The sequence below is a fragment of the Oreochromis aureus genome, linkage group 23 (assembly GCF_013358895.1).
Source record: "Oreochromis aureus strain Israel breed Guangdong linkage group 23, ZZ_aureus, whole genome shotgun sequence".
Lineage (NCBI taxonomy): Eukaryota > Metazoa > Chordata > Actinopteri > Cichliformes > Cichlidae > Oreochromis > Oreochromis aureus.
In genome coordinates, this window is record NC_052963.1 from 12,296,722 (window position 1) to 12,321,583 (window position 24,862).

At 41.2% G+C, this 24,862-nt stretch overlaps 1 protein-coding gene across 4 annotated transcripts in view; it reads left to right on the forward strand.

Moving 5' to 3' along the window:
* Positions 1–24,862, forward strand: part of LOC116319214 (fibroblast growth factor 14-like) — a 72,727-nt gene that overhangs the window by 26,142 nt on the left and 21,723 nt on the right. The window contains exons 1-3 of one of the 4 annotated variants that reach the window (XM_039606223.1): positions 2,173–2,264; positions 10,234–10,344; positions 15,942–16,045. In XM_039606223.1, coding sequence (XP_039462157.1) covers positions 10,293–10,344; positions 15,942–16,045 — 156 coding nt within the window. In that variant the 5' untranslated portion in view covers positions 2,173–2,264; positions 10,234–10,292. Of the gene's footprint in view, positions 1–2,172; positions 2,265–2,295; positions 2,910–7,054; positions 7,153–10,233; positions 10,345–15,941; positions 16,046–24,862 lie in introns of those variants that run through there. The other 3 variants (XM_031738480.2, XM_039606222.1, XM_039606221.1) reach the window with 3 other exon arrangements.

Consider the following 24,862-nt stretch of genomic DNA (forward strand, 5'->3'; position numbering starts at 1 on the left):
GTGTAACCTTACAGCCGGAAACCTGTACCTGTAATATATATATATATGTATGTATATATATTACAGGTGCATGTGTACACTGTAGGCGAACCACACAGGCAAGGCTGCCCCGCAATTTATCAGGCTATCAGTGGAGCCCAACTCTTGCATTTTTAAACCACTCATTCAGACAGCCTTTCCTGAGCTGAATACAGACAGCGGGGATATGTGATGTGGTAATGAGCAGAACAGACTTCACTGGCTAAAGCGCTGTTCATTTTTTGCCAGTATAGAATGAAATAAGTAGAATGAAGCTGGTGAATGTAAGAAAAAGCGGAACTGAAGCCAGCACAGTGCTTTATGTCTATATCCACCTCCATAGAAAACACTTGAGACATTAACGAATATAAATCAAGGGCCAGACTGGCATAAAAAGAAAACAGCCCTCCAGAATGTTCCCTTTCTCGGCTATAGCTGAGATTTTACAAAGCTGATACCATAAATCTACCTGAAAGTCGACCCGTACCACACTTGATTACTTAAGTTACTTGATTGAGCTACGTCTTAAACTCATTGCAATGTACAGATCACAATTTGTTTAACTCCTCTCTGGAGGGGAGAGGGAGGGGAAACAGGAGGACAAAAGAGGGGGGGACAACTAAGCTGTAGTGCCTTTTTCACTGTGCAATACTTTTTGTTAATATCCAACAGTGCAATAGACTCACAATACTTGAAATGTGCAATTCCCTTGGATTCTTATTCCTATTTATTCTATTTATCCCTTTTGTATAGTCTGTATTTATATATGTCTCTGTATTTATATATGTGTATATATGGTATATTTCTGCCCACATTCTGTAACTTCTGTCGGTGCTGTGCTATTGGAAACCGAATTTCCCGGAGGAACCCACCCGAGGGATTAATAAAGTTTTATCTAATCTAATCAAATTTAGAGACCCAAAGTGTTTACAAAGAGATTTTATAGCCAAATAGCAACAGTATTTTGCATCTTAATGGGTCAAACAATGTATGCAGATCCTAAACTAAAAACCACCTACTGCTGTTAAGTTCCCTGAAAACCAATCACGAAAATGCTAAAACCAGAACGTTTAGCATTACTGGCTGTCCTGCTGAGTGCTGACAGCACTGTGACACCGTAAACTCATATGTAAACAGTGGCTGTGCATTTAATTAGAAACATTTTAAATAAATGATTAGCCACAAATCTGGGTTCAGCCTTGCAGCAGGACTAAGGCGCGCGTAAAGGACCGTAGAAGTTCGCAGCTTGCATTTACCTGCGTTTTATTTCAGAGTAAAACCCACCTGCTGCCGCTCCAGCCGGTGACGTCGTCCCCTCCTCCCCACCGGCCGGAGGATGACCAGTTGTTTTTGAGAGCGCGTGTGTGGCCGCTCGCCCGGCGCGTGGCTCCAGCAGCCGTGTGCTTTCAGGCAGAGAGCGCTCGCGCTTTCAAGCGTCGAATAACCTGAGGGTACCAACGCGAGGACATCCGGTCATTACCTTCAAAGTAACAAGCGCCGTAACTGACGCTGAAGCTTTGACACATACCACAAATGATCACTTAACGGGACAGTTTCCCAACTGGAAGCCTAAATTTATTTATTTATGCTTTACTTAAAGCGTTAAAAATAACAGGTTTACTCAATTAGGCGTAGAAATAAAATTAATGCATTAAATAATTAATTAAAGGTTCAATAAAACGTCAAAACAAACAAACAAACAATAATTACAATAAATAAGAATCAGACTATTGCAGGACAGATTTAACAATAACGCAACACTTAGTTTGATTACACTGAAAGGCGTGCATAAGTCATTAAATGTGTTTTTTAAAAATAAATAAATACATAATAAATGTTTTTACAAATTAGTGCCAATTTTTTTCCTAAAATGTATAAAACTGACCCCTTGATGGCAGCAACAGGTTGTAAAATCACGGAACAATCAGAATAGAATAACAGAGTCAGACTGTGAATAATAATAATAATAATAATAATGATGATCTTTTTTTTATGAGCAAAATATTTTTATTTTCTTTGCCGTCAAGTGGCTCATTAATGCGCACAACCCTTTTGGAACCACAGAGAGGGCTATGAGGCTTTCACTTTGAAAGACAAACCGCCCTCTTTCCGGTGATGCTCTTTGTGACTCTCGTTAGTTGCACACAGCTGGATGGGCTCGCGCCGGCAGCACGCGCGCCTCGCGCTTCAGTCAGCGGAATACAAACGGGCGCTTTTCAGAGGAGAGGACGCAACTGCTTTCTGAGGTACTGCTGTGTCTTTCAGATATTTTTTTTAAATTGCCGGTCTCGCCCGTTGACCATGGGAACACAAACTGACGAGCGGGGTGTGGAAAAATTGTTTGGAGGAGCCGTTCAGTGACAGCTGCTGTTCCCTGACTGACAGACAGACCGGTGAAACGTGACGGACGGGTAAACCGCTGTGCGTTTCAAATCTATGGCCAGAAGAATAACGGCAGCAGAAAATATGCAGTAACGTGAAGCGGTGTGGTTTATTATTTTTTTTATATATATATATATTTTTTTATTTTTCTTGGACTTTACCGCGTTGTGGCTGAAGTATGGGGCCGTTATAGCCGGTAAAGCGGAGACTGGAGGTTTGTGTCTGGATTCGTCTGCGCTCCGTCCCCTCCGGTGGACACAACTGAAGAGACTGGAGACGAGGACGGAGACAAGGCTGTTTTTGTATCGGCTGAGCCATGGCAGCGGCAATCGCCAGCGGTTTGATCCGGCAGAAGCGACAAGCCAGAGAGCAACACGCCCACCGACCGACTGCTCACCGGCGGCGGAAGAGCCCCGGTAAGAAGCAGGGGCTGTGCAACGGGAACCTGGTCGACATCTTCTCCAAAGTCCGGATATTTGGATTGAAGAAGAGAAGGCTACGGAGGCAAGGTGTGGAGGGGGGGGTTGCACATGCATGCACACATACACTCGGTTGCAGGGACGCAAACCTATTGATAGGCACGTGCGCGCGCGCTTCTACACACGGATGCGGGTATACACTTTTACGCACGGCCACATTTTGTGCACAATCTCCTTCACGTTCACGCCCTGGCTGGCTGGGGCACGCGTATACGCTCGCGCACACGCACGCGCAAGCACCCCGAACATGCAAAAATACACACTGCCAGACTCAGCCCCAGTCTCTCTCTCTCTGTATCCTCCATCTCTCTTTCCCCTCTGTAGTGTGACACACGCGCGCACTGTCATGCCTTGTTGTGCCCTATGGTTCAGTAGTTTCCAGGTACATCCATTATTGAAGCAGCAGATTAGTCTGTCTAGCCTCTCTCTCTCTCTGCCTGTCTCTATGTGGACCTCTGCCTGGCTCTCTCATTTTCAGCTCATAATTGAAAGTGCCCTATCACCAAGATCACACTTTGCCTTAACACTAGCAAAATGTAAGACAAAAACCCCCAAAACAAAACAATGACAGCAACACATTAACCTTTCTTTCTTGTTTCCTCCCTATAGAGAAAGATGGAAACAGATTTGTTTATGTGGAGATAAAAAAAAAAACAAGAAAAGGGAAAAAAGTAAGGAAAATTTTCCACCATTCAGCTCTCAAGTCCCACTCAAATCCAAATTAACATCATTGTTACATCATGGGACGGGCTCTTTGCCACAAAGGGAAGTGATTACACGTAGAAGTGAATGTAGATTAATGAGAATGTTGTGATGGTGCGCTATAGAAAGCGTTCAATAGCAGAGACGATAAGTGCTGTTGTAATCAATTGATTGTGTGAGAAACCAGCAGGTGACGGCGTGCGGGAGGGGAGGGGAGAGGGAGGCAGGAAATGAGAGGAGGAGGTGGGGGGATGATATGGAGGGGTGGCAAACGTGAGTTGCGCTGATATGAATTTGTTGTCACTGGTTTGGTCTGGTGACTGATGGGAAAATTTGTGGGGGATTTGAGAGCCTGATTCCAGAGCTCGGTGGGAGTTGGAGGTGGTCTCACTTCTCCATTGTCCCCCACCCCCCCACCCTTCTCTCGTCTCTCTCTCTCATCTTATTTTCCTGTGTTTCCTTCTCGTTTCCTTTCTCACCTTGCCACCTTTCATCCTTATCTCCTTTCTTTCCTAATCGTCTTTCCTTTCACCTCTCCTGTCCTCTTTTCTTAATTTTCTATTTTTTCCCACCTCATGCTGACATTTCTCCACCTTTCACCTCCATTTCCTCAGAAATTTCTTCCTCCCCTCTTCTTCACTTCCTTTCTTCTTCTCCTCTTCTTCATTCCTCCACCTCCTCCCCCACACCCTAATCTTTCCCACCTGCCTTAGATCTTTTTATCTGTTGTTCAAGCTTCACCTAGTCACTTCCTGTGCATTGTGGCCTCCTCCTATCCTTTCTCCTCATTCCTCCCCTTTTTTCCTTTTCTCTCTTTATCGTCTCCTCAGCGTACTGCTCCTCTTTCCATTCAAATCTCCTTCCTTGCTTTCATCCCTCAATTTCTTCTCTCTCAGTCTCTTTCTCCTCCTTTCTCCTTTTCCCCTTCTTCATTCTTCCTCACCTCCTTTAATCTCCTGCCCCTTGCCTCCCCACCCTCGCCACCTCGTCCTGCGTCCCTGCCTCCTTCTCCTTCTACCTTCCTTTTAGGTATTCCTGTCTTTCCACCCGTTGTTTTCCCTTGCCTCCCTCCATTTCTGTGTTCTCAGCTGTGAGAGCTGCTGGTGGAAGCTTGGCAACATCCATAGTGTCTGTGCTTCGTGTGTGTGTGTGTGTTAAAATGAGAAAGATTTGCCAACATCCCCTACTGTCTTCCAGAGGTTTTGTGAAGGAGACACATACACACCCAACTCACAGTGATCCGCAGCCTCCATTACTCAATAACTCGAACACACACGGTATATCTGCGTGCTTCTTACTGCTGAAAATGTGATATCTGACCAAAGCGCCTTCTCGTCCATAGTTATTCTTTGTTAGTTGTTATTATTAGTAATTAGACATCTGAGCAGAGAACTCATCACACTGGTGTGGGTGGATTTTAGTCAACAGTCTTTAAATCCTGCAGTGAAATCAGCTTCACTTAAGAGCTGCTGCCATCACTGGAGGATTTGATTGCCACACGACGGACACGATCATCCCAGCAAATGAAAAAACAAACAAAAATAAAACAATTGTTGCCAAAAAATAAAGAAATTGTGGTTTAAAAAAACATTCACCTGCTGTCATGCAGGATCAATGTTTCACTCTTAACGCACTCTCATTCTTGGCTTTGCGGCTAATTAGAGCAGATGCATTGCATACAAAATACATTTTTTTTCAATACATTTTTTAAACAAATATTTCCACGAATAAAATACTGAACATGACAATTTTTAAAAAAAAATTATAACATAAAGTTTAACAGCATGACTTACTGATTGAACCTGTCTGTAGCAGTGTGCTTTGATTTCTGTTCTGTGGTGACAGGCGGATGCTGGGCAGGTAAAGTCTTATTTTGAATCATAAATATCACAGCTGTCAGTTGGAATGATGTTTACATTAAAACATGGGACTCACAAGAGCACGAAACAAAAGAAAAGTGCAGCTGAAGCGAGGAATGTCTTGTGTATAGAGACGCAACACGTGTTTTGTCCATCATTTAAAAAAACGTTCAGTGTTTAAAATGATCATGAACTTTGAGTCCAGACATTGCAACAAATGGACCTTGGTTTCATTTTATCAGACAACACAAAAGAAATTACCGTCTACAGACAGGCGTTTTTATGATGAGCAACAAATTATGAATGGATTTCATCTTTAACCTCTCCTGAATCCAATAAGAAGCAAAGTTACTTCTCTTAAGGGAGATCATTAAATCTGTGCTTGCAATTAGTGATAACATACATGTGCGTGCAGAGATCTTTAATTTCTCATTAAATTTAGCTTCACTTAAAGAGATATAGTTGCTTTTTCTAGTTGTTTTTGTTTCTAGTCATAAAAAACAGATTTTTCTTTTAAACCTGTAAGTGTTTTACCCAGGACATAAAAACCTGACCTGGCATTTACTCAGGCCTTGCAGTAGGAATGTTTTCTCCAGGCTGACCTCTGATCACGTGCAGACCCTCTCCCAAGAGGCAGAGCCGAACTAAAAGACAACTGAGCTGCTTCCATGTTGCCACATGAACCTGAATCTGAACTGAGTTGCTCTCAGTAAAACGGATTTCCGCGGATCAGGTGCCAAATTGCCAATATTCTGCCACATTTTAAAGCCGGTGACTGATTGTCACCCACGGCAGCGAGGGGAAGCTCTGTGGCTCACTGTGTCGCCTCTGTTTGCCCAGATGCTACGTCTGTGAAGCTGCATGTCTGCACAGGGTGTTCCCGTGCTTTGCAGTCAATGCATAATAAGAAGCAGTATAGATAATCAATGAAGGACGGTGCTCTTGTCAAGGCTAGAAAAGCCTGTGAAGAAGTACCAGCACAGCGCAGCATTGAAGCGACGATGAAGATGTGGCTCAGACTTGGCATAAAATTTGATCAGGCTGTCTCATTATGACAAATTCAGGTTAAGGACTTGTATTATTTATATCTCTAGATTCATATAAATGCCCCCTTTTCAGCAGCGCGTGTTCCTCTAATCACTAATCACGTTGATGCAAATGAGGATGAAATTGGTGCACTCGGTTTCTGGACGTGAATTCTTCGCTCGGGTGCTTTTGTTTGGTGAGACGGTGTGTGTGTGTGTGCAAAGAAAAAGAGAGAAGGTCTTCAAGCGCCTCGCTTGTATGAGACACTTGTGTTGCAAACCATATTTTACGCCGCATGTAGACTCAGACTGGGGCGAATTAACAGACAATACGACATGTCAAATTAGCATGGCAGCCTGATTGGCTGACTGATTGAATCAGATCACATCATGGAGAAAATTTAGCTCTGTGTGTGCGTGTGCATGTGTGTGTGCGTGTGTGTGTGTGTGTGTGTGTGTGTGTGTGTGTGTGTATGTGTGTGCGGACTGGGGAATACCCTTTCACTGGAACAGTCTGGAATCACGAGACTGTTGCCATGGCAACCCAAGAATGGGAATTTCTCTAGTAACAGACAGGATGGAGGGGAGATACTGGGAATAGTGGGAATATCACCTCAACAACAGTGGGGACATGACTGTGGCAGCGGCTGCTTCATACGGTGGGAGAAGGAGTGAATGGACGAGCAGGTGACTCTTAGAGGGTTATTGATTTTTTTTGTGTGTGTCTTTTTTCATCTTTTATAGCAGCGAGTTATGCAAAGACCAACATTCACCACTTTTAAATACATGAGTGTATTGTTTTCACGCTAAACTCCTGAAGCGTGGCGTTCAGGTGAAGGCTTCTGTAAAAAAGACAACAAACACCAACACAGCTGAATTGGATCATTTTATGAAAAACTCAACAACAAAATTATCAGAAAAGATATTTGTTTATTTAGTGTTTTGACCATGAAAGACCATGAATGATGATTTTTATTTGGGGGGGGGGTCTTCCAGAGCACTTCTGTCACTTTTGTTTCACCATCTGTTCAGAACTTTATATTCTCTCGCCTGTAAATAAGACAAAGCTAAAGAGGAGCCTTGTTGCTGGTGCAGACTGTGGAACTGGAAACCGCTAGCTAGCACCTCTTTCTTGACGACATCACTTACGTCACAAAAGATGGCAGCTTTGACTGATGTCTCTCAGCCACAAAAAAAACACAAAACATTTCATGACTGTATGATCACCCGATCTTCCACGACGACCATCGCAGCTGACGACAAGCCTGAGCCGAGCATAATGAGTCAGTCCTACCATTCAGTGAACCTTCACGTGCAGCATGGAGGCTGGAAGAGCTCACTCCCATCAGGGTAGAACCGTTTCATCACAGGATAGAGGGGATCTCTCAGAACAACCTCGGATTGATTTGCTGTGACCTTTCAAGCGAAGGCAGTGGTTAATCAGACTTTTTCTGCCACACCTCAGTAACCCAAAAAACACACACACAGTGGGGGACACCCCACAGTCTGAGAAGCCACGTTAGCACGACTCATTTACCACCCTTCTGTAAAAAAGGAGATTCCTGCACTCTTCTCTGTAGATGCGAGATTAAGTTTAGACGTCACACATATTGTGATTTTTGCAGCCCAACTTGGAAATAAATTGTTCTGTTAAACAAATCGCCCGTCCTTGTAAATTCCCATCGGCGGAGTCACAACACCAGCCAGAAAACGTGTTCTTTTATTACATGCTGCCACTGAAATCCACCTGCTGCAGTATATCCATATCAGACAGGGTTTTTTTTAAAGCCTACCGAGAGACAGATGCATCAAGGCAAAGCCCGACTGAAAGGTCTCATCTGTGCCTCCAGGTTTAGCTCTAATGCAAAAATACATTTCACACTCTGTTTTATTAATGCATTTTAGTTGATGGCACACCATGGGGGGAAAAAGATGAGGATGAGAGACAATAAATTCAATTTAGCAGCTGTCTGAGAATACGCGTCACACGAACAAGGATAGATTGAAATGTGACTGATTTCAGCGTGTCTGAAGCAGGCGGTGTGCTCCCTGAGTTTAGATTCAAATGTTGAGAGTTATATGGGATCATAAAGCAAAACGAAATACCCAAACCGTCAGCTGGAAACATGTTTACTTAAATGCACGATTTTTTTTTTTTTTTTACAAGAGAGAGGCAAGAATAAAATGGATTTCCACTGAGGAGCGTTTGAAAGTATCTATTATATTATTTAGAAATCTTTAGTATAAAATGCGATCGATCCTTCCCTTGTGATTTAATAGCCGTCTTTATATTCTAACTAAGATTTTATTACAGACGCCACCGCATATCGTGCTTGGTTGTGTGCTGTGAATTTTTGCAGTTCAAGTGCTGGTTACAAGCGTCATGGCTCCTCTTCCCTCCTTCTCCCCTGCTGCACAAGATGGATTCTACGCAAAGATGGAAAACACCCCTCTCCCTCTCTGTCTCCCTCTCTCACACACACATGGTCCTCATTAACTGGGTCACTCGCAGCTTTTTTTTCCTTCTCTATGCATTAGGGTATACCTCCACAGAGTCCCTCTCTGTCTCTCACATACATGTTCAAAGGGGATTCCCACCCCCTTTTATAGCTGCGAAGTCACGATGTGTGTTATGCAGGGAGAATGGGCGTGGTCACGTGTGTGCGTGTGTGTACGTGTGTCTGTATGTTTGTGAGATGTCATTTTAGATAATCAGCTTCTGCAACCATTGTGTGTGTGTTTGTGTGGATGAGTGTTGTGCAGAGGGAGAGATGATAGAGAAAATAACTGTTAGTACCTGTCGAAGAAGCGCCTAAATGCCTAGACCCAGTCGGAGTTTCGTCCGATTGTCAGTCTCTCTCTGTCCATCTGTGACTCTCTCGATCTCGATCTTTGTCTAGTGAATCAGTCTGTTGTCTGTCTCTCAGCTGCTTTCCATGTCCTTTGTCATTTCGTGCGTTTCCTCCCTCTCCTTCAGGCCCGCTGTCACTTTTGTCATTTTGTCTCGTTTTAGTTGTTCCTTGTACGAATACAGGATGCACAGAGCCAAACGGCGAGAGGCAAATGCAGCTTCTGCTTAATTGTAGCCACATGAAATAGCCGAGAGCACAGCCTTCTGTTTGCTACATTAGATGTGCTTTTTAATTATTGCAGAGGTTTCAAAATCTGCGACGGTTATTAAGTATTTACGTACGATGTAGTCGAATCTGAGCTTTAAAATATTATGGATATTATGGGCGGGGGGAAAGTGCTTGAGATAAAGAGAAATCATTAGAGCAGACAGAATAGCACCTGTATACAAAGATGTTGGTAAATCATGACAGAGCACAGTAGACACAAAGCTATTTAAGGCTGCACGTTACCATCAAAGGTTCAGAAATAATTTATCAATGTTATTCAAGTGGAACAATGACCACGAAGGACGGATTAGTCCAAGAATCCTGTAATGGATTGGATGTGCTTGACTAGTCTCTCCACAGGAAATCCCTCAGGATGCAGGAGGCTTCATGTGGTCACATTGTCCTTCTTTTTAAACTGTACTGTGCCACAAATGTGTCCTCAGAGATGTGCGCAGGATGTGAGTTCAGAGGAGGAATTTTCTACATAAGTCAGCGTTGAAACGGACACTAATCACCACTTGGTTTTGTCTCGTGTTGCTTAACGATATGCACGGGTCCTTACAATGTGCGGCATGCTCTGATTTGAAGATCAGCTTGTTTTTTCAACTCTTCCTCTCTCTGTCTTTTGTCTGTGTTTTGTGGCGTGTAGAACCACAGCTGAAGGGCATAGTGACCAGGTTGTTCTGCAGGCAGGGCTTCTATCTCCAGATGGGCCAGGATGGAAGTCTGGACGGGACCAAAGACGACAGCACCAACTCCTGTTAGTAGACACGTTACACACCCACACTCACGCACACATACACACATATGTGACATCATAAACAATCATGTGTATATAAGGAATAAAACATCTGGAGATATTCAGTCATAGTCAAAAGAAAGCACACTCTCTTTCAAGTCTAAGGTTTTATTCATAAGGACATAATGAAAAATCATCTGTTCCTCAGAAGGTCTTAAAACTATATAAATACAATATATAATATAATATGGCAACAAAAATAATTAAGTAAAATAATTAAGTGTGCCTTTACTGCTTCCATAGGAATTAAGAAGGTCAGTATCAGACAGGTGCTGCTAATCAAATGCACTTGGTTAACTGATCATCAGCAAGTGTGAGCACCTCTATAAAAGCAGAAGTTCGGGAAGTTTGCTGGTCTGATGCATTCGGGTGTGTGTTTATACAATACCAAGGAAGAGAAGCAACTGTTGCAGTCTGGGTAGGGTTATAAGGTCATTTCCAAACAATTTGAAGTTCATCATTCTACAGTGAGAGCAGGTTGTTCAGTAACCTAGAAAACATTCAGCATAGCCGACAGTCTTCCCAAGATTGGATGTCCTGGCAAATCCACCCCAAGGTCAGAGCATGCAATGCTCAGAGAAACTGCAAAAATCCCAAGAGCTACATCTCAGAGTCTACGAGTCTACGCCTTAGTTAGTGTGTTAAATGTTAAAGCTCATGACAGCACAATGAGAAAAAGACTGAACATGTATGGATTGTTTGGTAGTGTTGCAGGTGAAAGCCTGTTCTCCCTAAAAAGAACATGGAAAGCATGGATTAGGTTTGCAAGATTACATCTGAACAAACCACAAGACTTCTGGAACAATGTGCTTTGGACAGACCAGACCAAAGTGAAGCTGTTTGGTCATGATGCACAGCACCACGTTTGGGGAAAACCAAATGCAGCACAAACACCTCATATAAACCGTCAAGCACGGTGGTAGCGTACTGATAATTTGGGCTTGTTTTGCAACCACAGGATTTGGGTGCCTTACAGTCATTTAGTTGACCATGAACTTCTCTGTATGCCAGATTATTCTAGAGTCAAATGTGAGGCCATCTGTCCTACAGCTAAAGCCCCAAATTGGATGATGCAAAAGGACAATGGTCACAAGCACAGCAGCAAATCTACAACAGAAAAGAATCAAGGTTGACTTGATTATAAAGCTGTGGTGGGATCTTAACAGAGCTTTTCATAAACAAATGCCTGCAAACCTCAAAGAACTGAAGCAATGTTGTAAAGAAGAGCGGACCAAAGGTCACACAGGAAATGATTACGATTAAGTTGCTACTAAAGGTAGCTAGCTACTGAGTGGGTGTACTTTCCACACATTACTTCTGCATTTTGGCTTTTGTTAAATGAATAATAACAGGTATGTCATGTGTTGTTGTTCATCTGAGACTGTTTTCAAATCATTTTAAGACTTGTTAAAGAACATATGTGTTTTTTTTATTATGTCCTGATATATAAAACCTTAAAGTTAACAGAGGGTGTATTTTCCTTTTACCACGACTGTACAAACAACCCAAATGTGTATTTCTGTTGTGGAAATCGGTGTCAAAGGTGGACAAGGCTTTTTCACAGTCCGCTAACAACAATATGTTACGAAGTTTGTTGCAGTTTTTATTCTACAGATTAATAGCAGGATGTGGAATGATATTTTTTTGCAAGACGTCTATAGGAAACTGCTTTAACGTAATGGCCAGATTGCCAAATTTAGTATTTTATTTGCTTTCCTACAACATCTGCTCATGGCAACTAAAACTACAGATGTGTTTATTTTTTCAGAATTTACATTATCTGGAAAAAGAGCTTCCTTTAAACTTTAGGTGGCACGTGAATTATCGTGAATGCCACACATGCCTCAATGCATGAAAAAGCATGAATTTATTTATGTAAAACCTAATTAATCATCAAAAACACACATTAATTAAAAGTATCTCATGCATGTGCTGCTGCATAAACAATACAAGTAAATTGGAATTAGACTGAATACACATTCAGTGACATCCTCTCTGAGTTTTTCAGGCTATCCATGAACTGCAGACATTTACATGATAAATAGTTTCTCGTTCGTGATTGAAATAGCATTGTTAACACAATGATTAAACATGTATTAAGATACGTAAGAAAAGCTCTCAGTTCATGTATGTTCCCTTATGTTTCTTGGTGGCAAAACACCTTTTTTAACATTTAAGCATCATTTGGGTCGTATAGAGGTCAGAGCCATTGCTAATAATTGGCCTCCTGGACAGACAGTTGCACACTCTTGACAGATGCATGTACGCAAGGCACATCAACCAGTATCTACAGTAAATAAGAGAGAAATGAGAGAAGCGTTTCAAACCAAATATATTTCATAGCAGTGTAAAAACTACTGACACTGTTTCTCTAGGCTGCCTGGGTATTTAGAGATGACGTGTCAATCTCTCCACCCTCATCTAATATGAAGGTTGGGGCACGTGTTTTTTTCCCACTGTTAAAGAGGAGAGTCCAGTGGGAAAGAGAGAAAAAAGATAAGATAGGCATTCATAAATATTTCACAGTAGTTATAAGTGGTTAAATAGAAGTTCCTCAGTTTGTGGGGGAATTAGTAACATGCTCTTCAGCTTTACTGTTCAGTCACAGTGATCTGACCTGAACAGTTTTTAACTGGTGGCAATGAGTGAAGCTGCAGTCATGAAAGAAGCAATGAGACATTAACAGAGTGTTTATCATTGCTCCATTTGGGGCATTTGACATTTTCTTAGAGCTGACCAAATGTTCTGCGACAAGTGGCTGCTCTTAGAGTTTATTTTATTTGTTTTTTAAGGCTCACTTTTTCTGACCCTCTTTGCCCAACCCAGCCCCCCCGGGGGAGGAGCAGCAGGTGGACAGCTTATTGACTGATGTAGCTTTGTTGTAATATTCTGATGTACTGGGCTTAGAGAAAATCAAATGCTAATCAGTAATCACTGCGGCGTGCCACTCACTCATTGGCCGAGCCGCCTGAGCTCTGCGGTCCGCCTGTTGCGGTAGTGTTCTACTTATTTACTATTATTATTTTTTTTATTTATTTTGCCAAATGTCCTCACATCTACATTAATTACTTTATTTTTTAACATTTCTACCACAACGAGTCTGCAGTAAGTAGATGAGACAAAGCTTGTTGCCAAGCTCCAATTTATTTATTTATTTTTTTTCCATTTGACTGGTCAGTAACATTTCCAGCAGCATTTAAAGGGACAGCTGTCAGCACCTCTGATCAGCTGGTCTCATGTCTTCATGTTAATGAAGGCTGTGCAGCACGATGGTGGTTGACTAACTGTGATATCTATCGAGTCTGATTGCTCGCAGGTGTGCTTGGGCATATTTCCACTGTAAATGTTGGTTGAGAAATCAACAACCATTTCTAAGCAACCTTGATTAATGAGGGCTCTGATCAGGTGTAATCAGCCTTTGATTACAAAGAAAAGAGCACATCCACTGTTGCGACCTTCATTTTAGGTCATGGTTGTTTTTTTATGTTTTTACGCGATAATGTGTGCACTCGTTTCCTTTCTAAAGGCTTCAGCTGTCGAAAAAAATAATCCAAATGTTAATCAGCAAGTATCTATACCTAAGGGTAAATACAGTATATGGTTGATGGATGCATATCACATCAATAGGTGTTCATTGCCTGACAGTCGTAAAAAGCTTTCAGCAGTTGACAGTGAACTGTGTGGATTATCCGGAGTATCTGGGACATTGTCGTAGGAAAGACACACTTGCTGTTGGAGGCAGAAATCTCAGAGGCGGATGTTTCGAAGCCGGGCCTCAAACTCGCAACATGAAACGATGACATCTTTAAGCTCGAGCCGTGGGACGCGGCAGCTAATCAAAAGAGGAGTCACAAACGCCCGAGACAATTATACCGGCAGCGATAGAGGAAAGCATCCGCACAATAAGACAATAATGTAAAGTCTAGATCCGGATTCACAGAATGCAACGGAGAATGAAAAACCTAATAAAATGCTTTTTTTTATCAGCTGGAGAGGTTCAGGTAGGTGAGAGGAGGCGAGGGAATGGACAACAGACTTCAAACTCTCATGAAACTTAGACATGTACAATAGTATAGGTGAATAAAATCAAGGGTAGACATCATGAGTTAAAAAAAATGTTGTGGATGTTAGGTTACAGCTAATCTAACACACAATTAGTTTACGCTGACCTGAGGAACCAAAGCTGTTAATTACATTGAAAATTTGCACCCGAATATTCTCCTCTGTGGACACAAAGAAAGAAAGGTTCACCTTAAATCTTGCTTGATGCTGTTAGTGTGTTGGTGCTGTCAGCACGCAGATCACACGAGTTAAATGTGGCACCACTTTAGCCGACCTCAGTGAGAGACAGAAGAATTTTAACAACCTTGAAAGGTCATAACTGCCGACGGGCGTGATCATTTTCATCTTTTCACATCCGAGGATCTAGATTAAAAAACTATATCAGAATGGAAATCGTGAGCATATTATCGGTGATTTTTCACGCCCTGCCTTTGTCTTTGCGGGTTTATTTTAAAATTGAAAGATTTGCTGCTTGTGATTGTTTAACTGAAGTGACACTCAAGGCCTGATTGGGTTATTTGCTCCGTTTTTGCATCAATTTAATTTTAATCCTGATTCTCTCGCATGCAGAATCCATTACTGTCTTACTGATGTTTGTAAAGCAGTTTTGGTAAAATTGAAGTCACTGTCATAGAGCTAAGAACATAATTAGAAAGCACAGTGAGATTGGAGAGCCACAAAAATGTTATTTCTTCTTCTTGTAAACTGCCTAAATGAATTCCTTAGTTGACCCCTCAAAAAGTAAATAATGTCATCTACTGATATTCTGGTTTAAATTTATGTGTATTTGTTGAGTTATAATTCTAGATTATTTATCTATTATTCAGTTTAAGAAAAGAAAACAAGATAAAAGATGCTACGTGATTGCAGGAAGTGAACAAAACCACCGGTGATGCTAGCCCCCCGGGCTACATGGGTGCGACCAGCCGTCTGTTTCTTTACCGTCACTGACTGCCATTCTTCAAATAACACTGACCTGATGGAGCTGAGAGGTGGACTGTGCCTCTGGAAAAAATGAGAAGTGGCTCATATTAAAATGTCACAGAGTCCTTGGTTAAGATATCCTTATGTCCTCCACCTGATCTTTATTTTTCTGGTGTTCAGATTCAGATTGAACAAACCTTTTTTACTCTCCTGCTTCTAAGAAGACTTTGGTCACAAAGTCTTTTATATGTTAAGCCGAACAATGGATGATTTTTTTGCTACACAAATAATATTTCTCATCCAGTCATATTAAATATCTTAATAGACACCTATGAGCACTGGGATAGAAGAAAAGAAATCCATCACTTCTCTGAATGCATCTCTCTTCTGTAAAATTCAGAATTTAAAAGCCCTGCAAGCAGCCCCACGAGACCGTGGAGGCTGCTTCACCCTTCACCAGCTGACCAAACCAACTGAGCAGTTCTGGGAGCACTGCATTTCAACAAGAGACACACAACAAGTGTGCAGGAAGCGCAAACACATGAACTGAGTTTGTCTCCTTTTGTCTTCAGCTCTGTTTAACTTAATTCCTGTGGGTCTGAGAGTCGTGGCCATCCAATCAGTTAAGACCGGTCTCTACATCGCAATGAACGGAGAGGGTCACCTTTACTCCTCGGTGAGTGCACGCACACACACAGACACACACACACACAGACACACACACACAAACACAACAAGAAATGCTTTGTTTCAGCTTCTTTGATGCGTGCGGCACAGCACAGGGAGCTTTAACCGAATACAACCAGCATTACGGCGCTTTCCTGTTTTTTGTGCATTGGGGAGCAATGCTCAGGAGAAAGTGTTTAGCTTACTTGTGGATCTGAATTTATCAATGACAACTTCTTGTGTGATTTTAATTATTGAGAACTGGACATGTTATTGCTTTGAAAAAAGTCAGAAGGCTTTGCTTTGTCTGCAAAGGGAAACTGAGCTGAGAGATTAGTTTGTTAAATTTAGCTCTGATTAAAGTGGTAAATTTCTTTGCTCAAAACTGTTCAAAAATAGTTTGGGAATTAAGCAGAGATAGTTTTTAAGGTGTTATTTCATTATTTATTCAAACTTCATATATTTATTTTACATTTGAATAATAAAATGTTAAAGAAATTGTCACGTTCACCTTAATTGTTTAATTTGGTGGAGAAAAAAATCAGTTTAAAAAGATAACAAGTTAATATTACAGGGTTTTTTCCTCTTGGCAATTAAAGCTACTAACTGGGGCTTTAAAAGAGCCGGATATGAACTAAATGAATCACTGTCCGGCTAATGTGACAGATATTTTAAACATATATCATCACCTTCCACACTGACGTTGTATTGTGTGGAAGAAACATGAGGGGATTTTTTTGTACAGCCCTGCTTAGTTACCAGGTGTAGGGACTGTTTGGACTGTATCCAGGGACCTTGGTCTTAATGTGGAGTTTTGGGCTCGAAGGACACATGAGCTTATGCCGTGGTTAGGCGTCCGTTATCCATCTGTCTGTGTCACAAGAATCACAACGCCTCCTAGAGTTTCAAAATTTTATCAGTCGTGCACACAGTGATCAACAATGCGTCTTGACTCAAATTGTGCTCAAGGTCAAGGACAAGTTTGTCATTTTACAGGCACTTTTCCATTTTCACAAGATTCGCTTTTCCTCCTAGAGTATTAGTTATATTTTACTTTCACACAACAATCATCTCATGGGTCCTCACCCAAACTGAGGTCAAGCTCAAGGTCATATTTGCTGTTTTATCTTCTGTTTTAACAGCATAACTTTCTTGCGCACTACTTACAGTTTCACCAAATTCTCACTCTTAATGTACTGAACAATAGTCAGTTGAAATCATTTAGCAAAGATTCTTAGTGTCTATGAATTCTGCATGCACATAAGTACAAAGAATGAGCTTCATGAAAATACAAAAAAATGTGATAGCTTTAAATATCACTTTGCACATGTGTTGAATCCCACATATCCTGTTAGATGGTGATGAGCATGATCTTATTGGTCATGATTGTGGAGGGAGTGGTCTTATTGGAGGGCCTCCCTATTACCATAACCTAACATCTGTATTGGGACCAGTGCTCTGAAATGTGTTAAAACACTTTCCTTTGTCCTGAATTTGAGTGTTTGTAAGCCCCGTTGACTTATTAAAGGATTTTTGATTCTCATTAGCTTGTGCAGTACTTTTCACTTCCGTTCTGCACTTCACACATTACAAAAACCTGTGAATTGTGATGGATCGTGAGCTGTGTGAGCCACTACGTCACAGATCCTCTGGTTTCTGCTCTGTGTGACGGTACACTGATTAAAAATCAGATGCAAAGATCACTAACCCAGCATGCATTGGGGAACTTTACTGAAATCTGGCTTTAAAATATGAAAAAAAACCCAAAAAAAACCCCACTGTTGTGAGCTGCAGCTGATTAATTCTTAAAATCAATTAAAAAATAAACTGGAATTGAGAGACGAATACTGAGTCAGAGCCAGCGGTGCATAATAGCACAAAAAGCTTTTTTCATGTCAGAAGATATTGTGAAAGACTCATTTTTTAGGTTTTGTGGGACAGAAGATTGGAGACAGTTTCATTAGATAGAAAGAGAGAGAGATGAAAAGAGAGATAAATTGCTTTGAATAGATGCCAGTGAAGCATATTAGCCTGATTACAGACAAGTATGCGTTCAGTCGGTCTTTTATTATTTGATAATCGTTAGATTCTGCGTCCTTTCCAGAAGCATCTCCTTCCTGAACATAAAAAATTCAGACAATGAAAAAAAAAAAGAAAGAAAAATCTGAAAACCTTGTCGAATAATTGAAATAAGAAAGAGACATGGAGAACAATAAGAAAGACATGACAGGGAGACGGCAGAGGAGGTGAAGAGCAAGTGGAGCGGAGCAGGATGGAGGGGAAGTGAGGTAGAAGAGTGGCGGCGTGAAGATGTTTGAGCAGAATATGAATTATTTCCATGCTGACTCTTCAGAGAAAGTTCAACCTCTTCCACTGACGTCCCCTCTTGTGACATCACCCCTGCTTCCTCCCCTTCATTTCTTTTTTTGGTTGGAGATGACAGGAGCTGAGGAGGAGGGGAAAGGAGGTGACGGGAGAAGGAGAGAGGTAAGGAGAGGTGATGGAGAAAGAGAGAGAGAGAGAGGGAGGGAGGGAGGAGATGGGGGAATAGAAATGGATGGCAGCGGAGAGGAGAGGCAGAAACAAGAGAGATGAAAGGAGGGAAATGAAAGGGAGAGGTGAGAGGAAAAAGGGTGAGGCCAGTACATAACAGAAAAAAAAATGAAAGGAGGAGAGGGGAGAAGAAAGAATAGACTTGGATGTGAGGCAGAAGAAAAGAAAGTGGAGAGAAAGTAGGGCAAGGACAATGAGGAAAAGATCAAGAGGAGGGAGGAAAAGGGCTGCAGACAGAAAAAAGAGAGGGAAGGTGACACAGATGTGGACAGAAGAGGTGAAAATGAAGAGCAAGTAAAAGGACGAGACAGTCAAGGAAAAATGGGAAAGGAACGAGAGTAAAAGTCGCAAAAAATGACAGAAGGAGGTGGAGAGAGGAGATGAATGCAAGAAATACAAGAGAAAATAGAAATATGTGATGTAAATGTGAGGAAACGACATTGATTAAATAAGAAAGAAATCTGGAAATGAAGGAGAAAAGGGTAAAACAGAGGAAAAGACTGAAGGGAGGGGACTGCAGACAAAATGAAATGAGGTAAAATGTTGTGGAGCTAGACGTGCAAAACACAAATGAAAAATGTATAGAGAAAAAGGGAGAGGATGGAGAGGGAGGAGGCAAAATGTTTAGGCAGAAGGGGGAAAAGGACGAGAGGAAAAAGTTGTTAAAAAAAAAAAAGGAGCAAAAACAAGCCTGTAGACAAAGGGGGTAATCGGGAAGAGAAAGAACGGAGATCTGTGCTGCTCTGCTGGGCTTCCTCAGCCTGTCGCTGAAAGTCACAGATGCATGAGGGCTTCCTGTAAATAATTGAAGAGGGGGAGTCCCCCCCTACATACACACACTCACACTCAGCATAAATCCCCTCTAAAGCTGCATAGAGGGAAAGTGAGCATGTTTGATCATTTTCCAGCTCTGTGACTGATGTGCAGACAGCTACAAGATAACAAATATATAAATTATAAACGGCAGGATGGGTTTATTGTGATGTCAGCACTGCTTGATGTTTAATTGGTTGCTGCAAAGGTCCTGGCTGTTGGAGTGCCTCGCACTGGTAGTAAGAACCAACCTGTAGAAATACTCATTAAATGTTACGAGGGTGCCATCACAGTTCGTTTTATCCTGCTCTGGACATGAGCAGCGACGTTTAGCTTTATGTATTTAGTAATTGGTTGGTTTAGGTTCGCACTAACCAAAGAGCTTTATTTTGGACACAGTTTGGTTTATCTTTCATCCGTCTTGGCTAGATAGAAATCAGACTCCAGTGCCTGCAACTTCAAGAAGACATGGTGCACTTGTTAGCAGTCTGTTCTGTAACGACTTGAAGATAGACCAGCAGTCCAAAGCATTTTGCACTTGGAAGGACTTTTACATTACAGCGTGTTTGCTAGCAGGTGTCAAGACATTATCTTGTAGCCGCAGTTGTGTGAAAATGTAAGCAACCCTTTCAAACAGTGCCTGCAGATAAAGGTGATATATTTCAAGAACACCACAAGGAAAATCAGCTTTTTCTACCAGTATATTGATTAAAGTTTTTTTAAGACAGATACCAATACTTGGTGATTTTAAATTCTGATATATCGGCCGATATTTTCTTTCCAACGCACAAAACATAAACAGATTTCCCAAACATCTGTTATGTGTACTTTTCTATGAATCCTTATTGAGAATATTATCAATATAATATTAATCTATTGTCACAACTTGTGGGTTACCCCCTTACTCTCTGACCAACTCTGCTCAGGTCAGTCGGTTGTTTTTGTCACAGTGATGGGGAAGCCGACAAATTATGCAACTTCCACACTCATGACATGGTTGAAGGGTGTTTCTCCCTGCTCTTTGTTACTTTTTACACTTTAATTTATCATCTGCTATAAATGCCAATACTGATATACCGGCAAATACTGATATTGGCAAATAGCTAATATCAGCGGGGCCAATATATTGGTTGACCTCTAATATCGACATATGGAGAATTTAAGTACATCTTTGACATAAGACTTATGTGCTTCCCTAAATTCCTTTTTTTCCAAGGATGCCTTCTTGTTTCTTCCATATAAAGCCTGTATTAAATACTCCACAACAATTTAATGTTTAACTATGAGCTATTCAGTAACCATCCAGTTTTTTTAGACATTTCTTAGTAGACTTGTTGATGCTCTTAAGGTCGTTATCTTGTTACAAGGACCACCTCTAGTTCAACTTAAGTTTTTAGACGGATGGCCGCACATTACCTCTTTAATATGATAGAAAGTCCACAGCTTAGGTAATGGCTGGGATCTGGTCAGGCCATAATAAAGCAAAGCAAAAGTGAAGTGTAACATTTCCACTACCACGCTTGACAAGTGGTATAAGAGTCTTCTCTTAACAAAGCTGTCTTTGGTCTCTGCCAAACATGAGTATCGTTACTGTGAACACAGCAAATAATGTGCCCAGTGCAAAAGATCTTTGATGTTTGTAGGGTTGTCAAAAAAGAAAGATCGTCAGATACTAACTGATACTAAAAACTGTCGCTTTAGATCAGGGGTGTCGAACTCCAGGCCTCGAGGGCCGGTGTCCTGCAGGTTTTAGATCTCACCCTGTTTAGACTCACCTGAATCAAATGATTAGTTTCTGGAGAACTTCAAGACATGTTGAGGAGGTAATTTAGCCATTTAAATCAGCTGTGTTGGATCAAGGACACATCTAAAACCTGCAGGACACCGGCCCTCGAGACCTGGAGTTCCATACCTGTGCTTTAGATACTTACCAGCAAACAGAACTGATACCAACAGAGCCGTCTTCGCTTCTTCCAGTCAACACAACCTCATAGAGCAGTGCTGCAGACAGGCACACCTGACCTCACTAACAGCTGAACACAAACACGAACAGCTAACTTTTTTAATGTTATTAGGTGACATTCACAACACTAAACAACACTTTACGAGGAATTCAAAGAGGTCAGTAAATCTCCTATTTCAATGACATTGAAGTATTAAACTGTTATCACAAACATCAGCCTGTCAGGCACACGTGTTAACATTAGCTATTTCACTATAAGCAATTATTCCACAATCACATCGGCCATCTGTTAAGGTATCATTAAGATAACAGCAGTGGCTAATAATAAAACAGTAATGTTAATGTTGAAGCTAGGTAGCAAACATTATCATTGAACTTTTAACTGTATTTTCCTATCGATAAAGACCCACACCACCCACTGCCATCCGTACTACAGCACAGTACAAGGACATTTTCTGTAATTTAATGAAAAGGTTATATACTAAATTCATAATTACATAACAGTCTGAGCAATGATCTACCAGAACGTTGTCTGTAACACACATTTAATCATATAGTTTCACTGGACTGGCCCACTTATCATCAAAGTGGACTGAATGTAAAAATGAGGTTGTCATCCCTGCTCTAGACTTTTGCATAGTTTTTTTTTTCTTTTTAGAAAATGTTAGGCTACGTTCACACTGCAGGCGAAAGCGCATCAAATCCGATTTTTTTGACCCCATGCGACCCATATCCGATCATGGTATGACAGTGTGAACGGCACAAATCCGATATTTTCAAATCCGATCTGGGTCACTTTCGTATGTGGTACTGAACCGACACGTATCCGATGTTTTAGAAAGCGACTGCTGTTTGAACGGTCATGTCGCATTAAATCCGTCTTTTACGTCACTGACACAAGACAGACGCCAATTATCAGCGCCGGAGAAGCGCCCGAGAAGACATCGCGAACGCTTCCTGGCCATCCAGTGAAACTGTTGGGAAGACAACGTGAACATTTTATTTGTACTGTATAATCTGCAGATTCTGACAGAAATCTGCAACTATCCTTTGAAGCACCGCTCCTCTAAAACAGCAATAAGGATCATTATTAGGTTATTTACATTATTATGTAAATAACAAAATAACTTAAAGCAAAAATTGGGAAACGTAAAGTCCGAAGTCTTTATATTAAAGGCCATCAGTCAAACAATACTGTTTGCTCTGGGTCTAAACAGAGCGCGTTGTGTGTGACGTCTTCTTTTGCGCATGCGGGCCGCTTTGAGCGTTCACACTAGAGCGCGTTTGTTGTCGCATTTTATTTGTAGTGTGAACAAGCAGACAAAAAAATCAGATTTGATCAAAAAATCGGAATTGAGCGTTAAGACCTGCAGTGTCAACGTAGCCTTAGTTTTGCTTACCTACCATTTTGCCATCTCTATTCTGATTGTAGAATTTAAATAAATTGAATAGAAAATAGATTTCATTTGATTTGATTGATGCGCGCCAAGAGGCCTAACAGTTCTTAGATCTTTCCAGTGGTGACACATCAGTAGCACGCAGAACACCAGACCCCAGATGAAACAGGCTCCAGATGACGGTCATTAAGGAGGATCTAATCACTGGCACCTAATATAAAACTCCTGATTCCGATTTTGTAAATCTGAAGGTTACGTAAATATAACCTTTTACATGATTTCATGTGACAGAATGCCAAAAAAATAAAATATTTGCTTGTCTAAATAGCTTGAAAAAGCCACAGTTTCTACAGGATGTGTTTCTTTTTGAGTATATTTAAAGATTTCTAGTCTCTTATCCGATATAGTTTAAATAACATTTATTTTGTGACCCATTAAGCATCAGTGTGTGTGTGCAGTGTGATGGACTAAACTAAACAGGAGTCCAGTTCAGGTTCCTGCAGATGGAAAAATAATTCCATCGATCTCGACTTTCATATTCGGAATTAAAAGTGCCAGAACGATTCACACGACTTCACAGCCTACATTATGCATTCAAATCCCTGAATAAATGTGTCTCATTTGTCACTGAAAACAAGGAAAAGGACATTTTTGAAGAAATGTGAAGTAATGTAATCAATTTTAACACATTTTCTTCTGACATGTCATCACTCACAGTTCTCAATTGTAAATGAAACTGAATTTTCTTCTCCAAATCTCAAAAAATATGAGATGTAAAATGTAATAATGTGCATTTCAGGGTTGCGTGGGTTTTTTTACTCTTTAAATGTCAGAAAAGACAAAAAAAAGGAAACATTTCTTTTTCCCAAATTGCTTTCAGTATCCAAGCTGTGTATGTAGATTACATCATCCTCAGAAATTGACATTATTCCTGGTATAGTGCATTTTCTTTGCAGCTTCTTCCTGGATGTATGCTGCTCTGCTCTTGGTGTGTTTTTTATCCTCTTATTGCAAATTGTTAATGATATGCTGCAAACTTAGTTATACATGGTAGCTCTTATTAATCCCAGATAACCAGCATCTGGCGGCTGTGTGGTTGTGCACGTATGTGTGTGGGTTTGGGAGTGCGTGCGCTCAGCTAACAGATGGCACAGTGTGCAATGAGCTGCTATGTGATAATTATGGAGCATGCTGGGGGAAGTGGAAAAAAAGTGCTGATGAGTTTGGGACTGTGTGTGTTTGCGTGTGAATGAGGACGAGAGTGGTAAAAGAGTGCGTCCCTGCGCAGAAGGGTGAATATTCCACGCATCGGTATGTTGTGTGTGCGCGGACGTATCAGGGGTGTTGGGTAGGTGTAGGTGTGAAGATGTCGGCTGAGAGGTGAAAGAGGAAATTGAGTTTTTGCCTTGTTTTTTCTTTTTTTTTCTTTTTTTTGCAAAATCATTGCACATTTCCTGCATCACACCGCTATTACCGCCACACTGTGTTCTTCTACCGCTGCTGTATATGGATGAGAAAAAAGACAGGCAATATTACATTAGGGACAGCTTTGAACGTTATTTCCTGTTGATAATACCTGTTGTGACACACAGCAAACAAAACAGAAACATTTTTCAAAGGTGAATATTTTCATACATTTTACCAACAGGCCTGTAAGGACGTTTTGTAGACATGGTAAGTTGATGACTTTAAATACATTTGCCAGCCATTTTATTAGTTACACCTTGATAGGGCCAGGTTGAACCCCCTTTTTATCTTCAAGCTGCCTTAATTCTTTGTTGCATATATTCAACAATGTCCTGGAAACATTCCTCTGAAATTTTGCTCCATGTTGCCATGACACGATCACACGTTGCTGGAGATTTGTCAACCTGATCCCAAATGTGCTCTGTTGGATTGATCTGGTGACTGTGGAGACGATTTGAGTACACCGAACTCATCGTCAGAGTGGAAAAAGTTTTTCTAAGGTTTTTTGGTGCAATTTTGGTTAGCTCTTGTGAATTGTACCTTCAATCTCCTGTTCTTAGCTGACAAGATTGATACCCAGTGTGGTCTTCCGCTGCTGTACCCATGTCTAAAGCAGTCTGGCCATTTTCCTCTG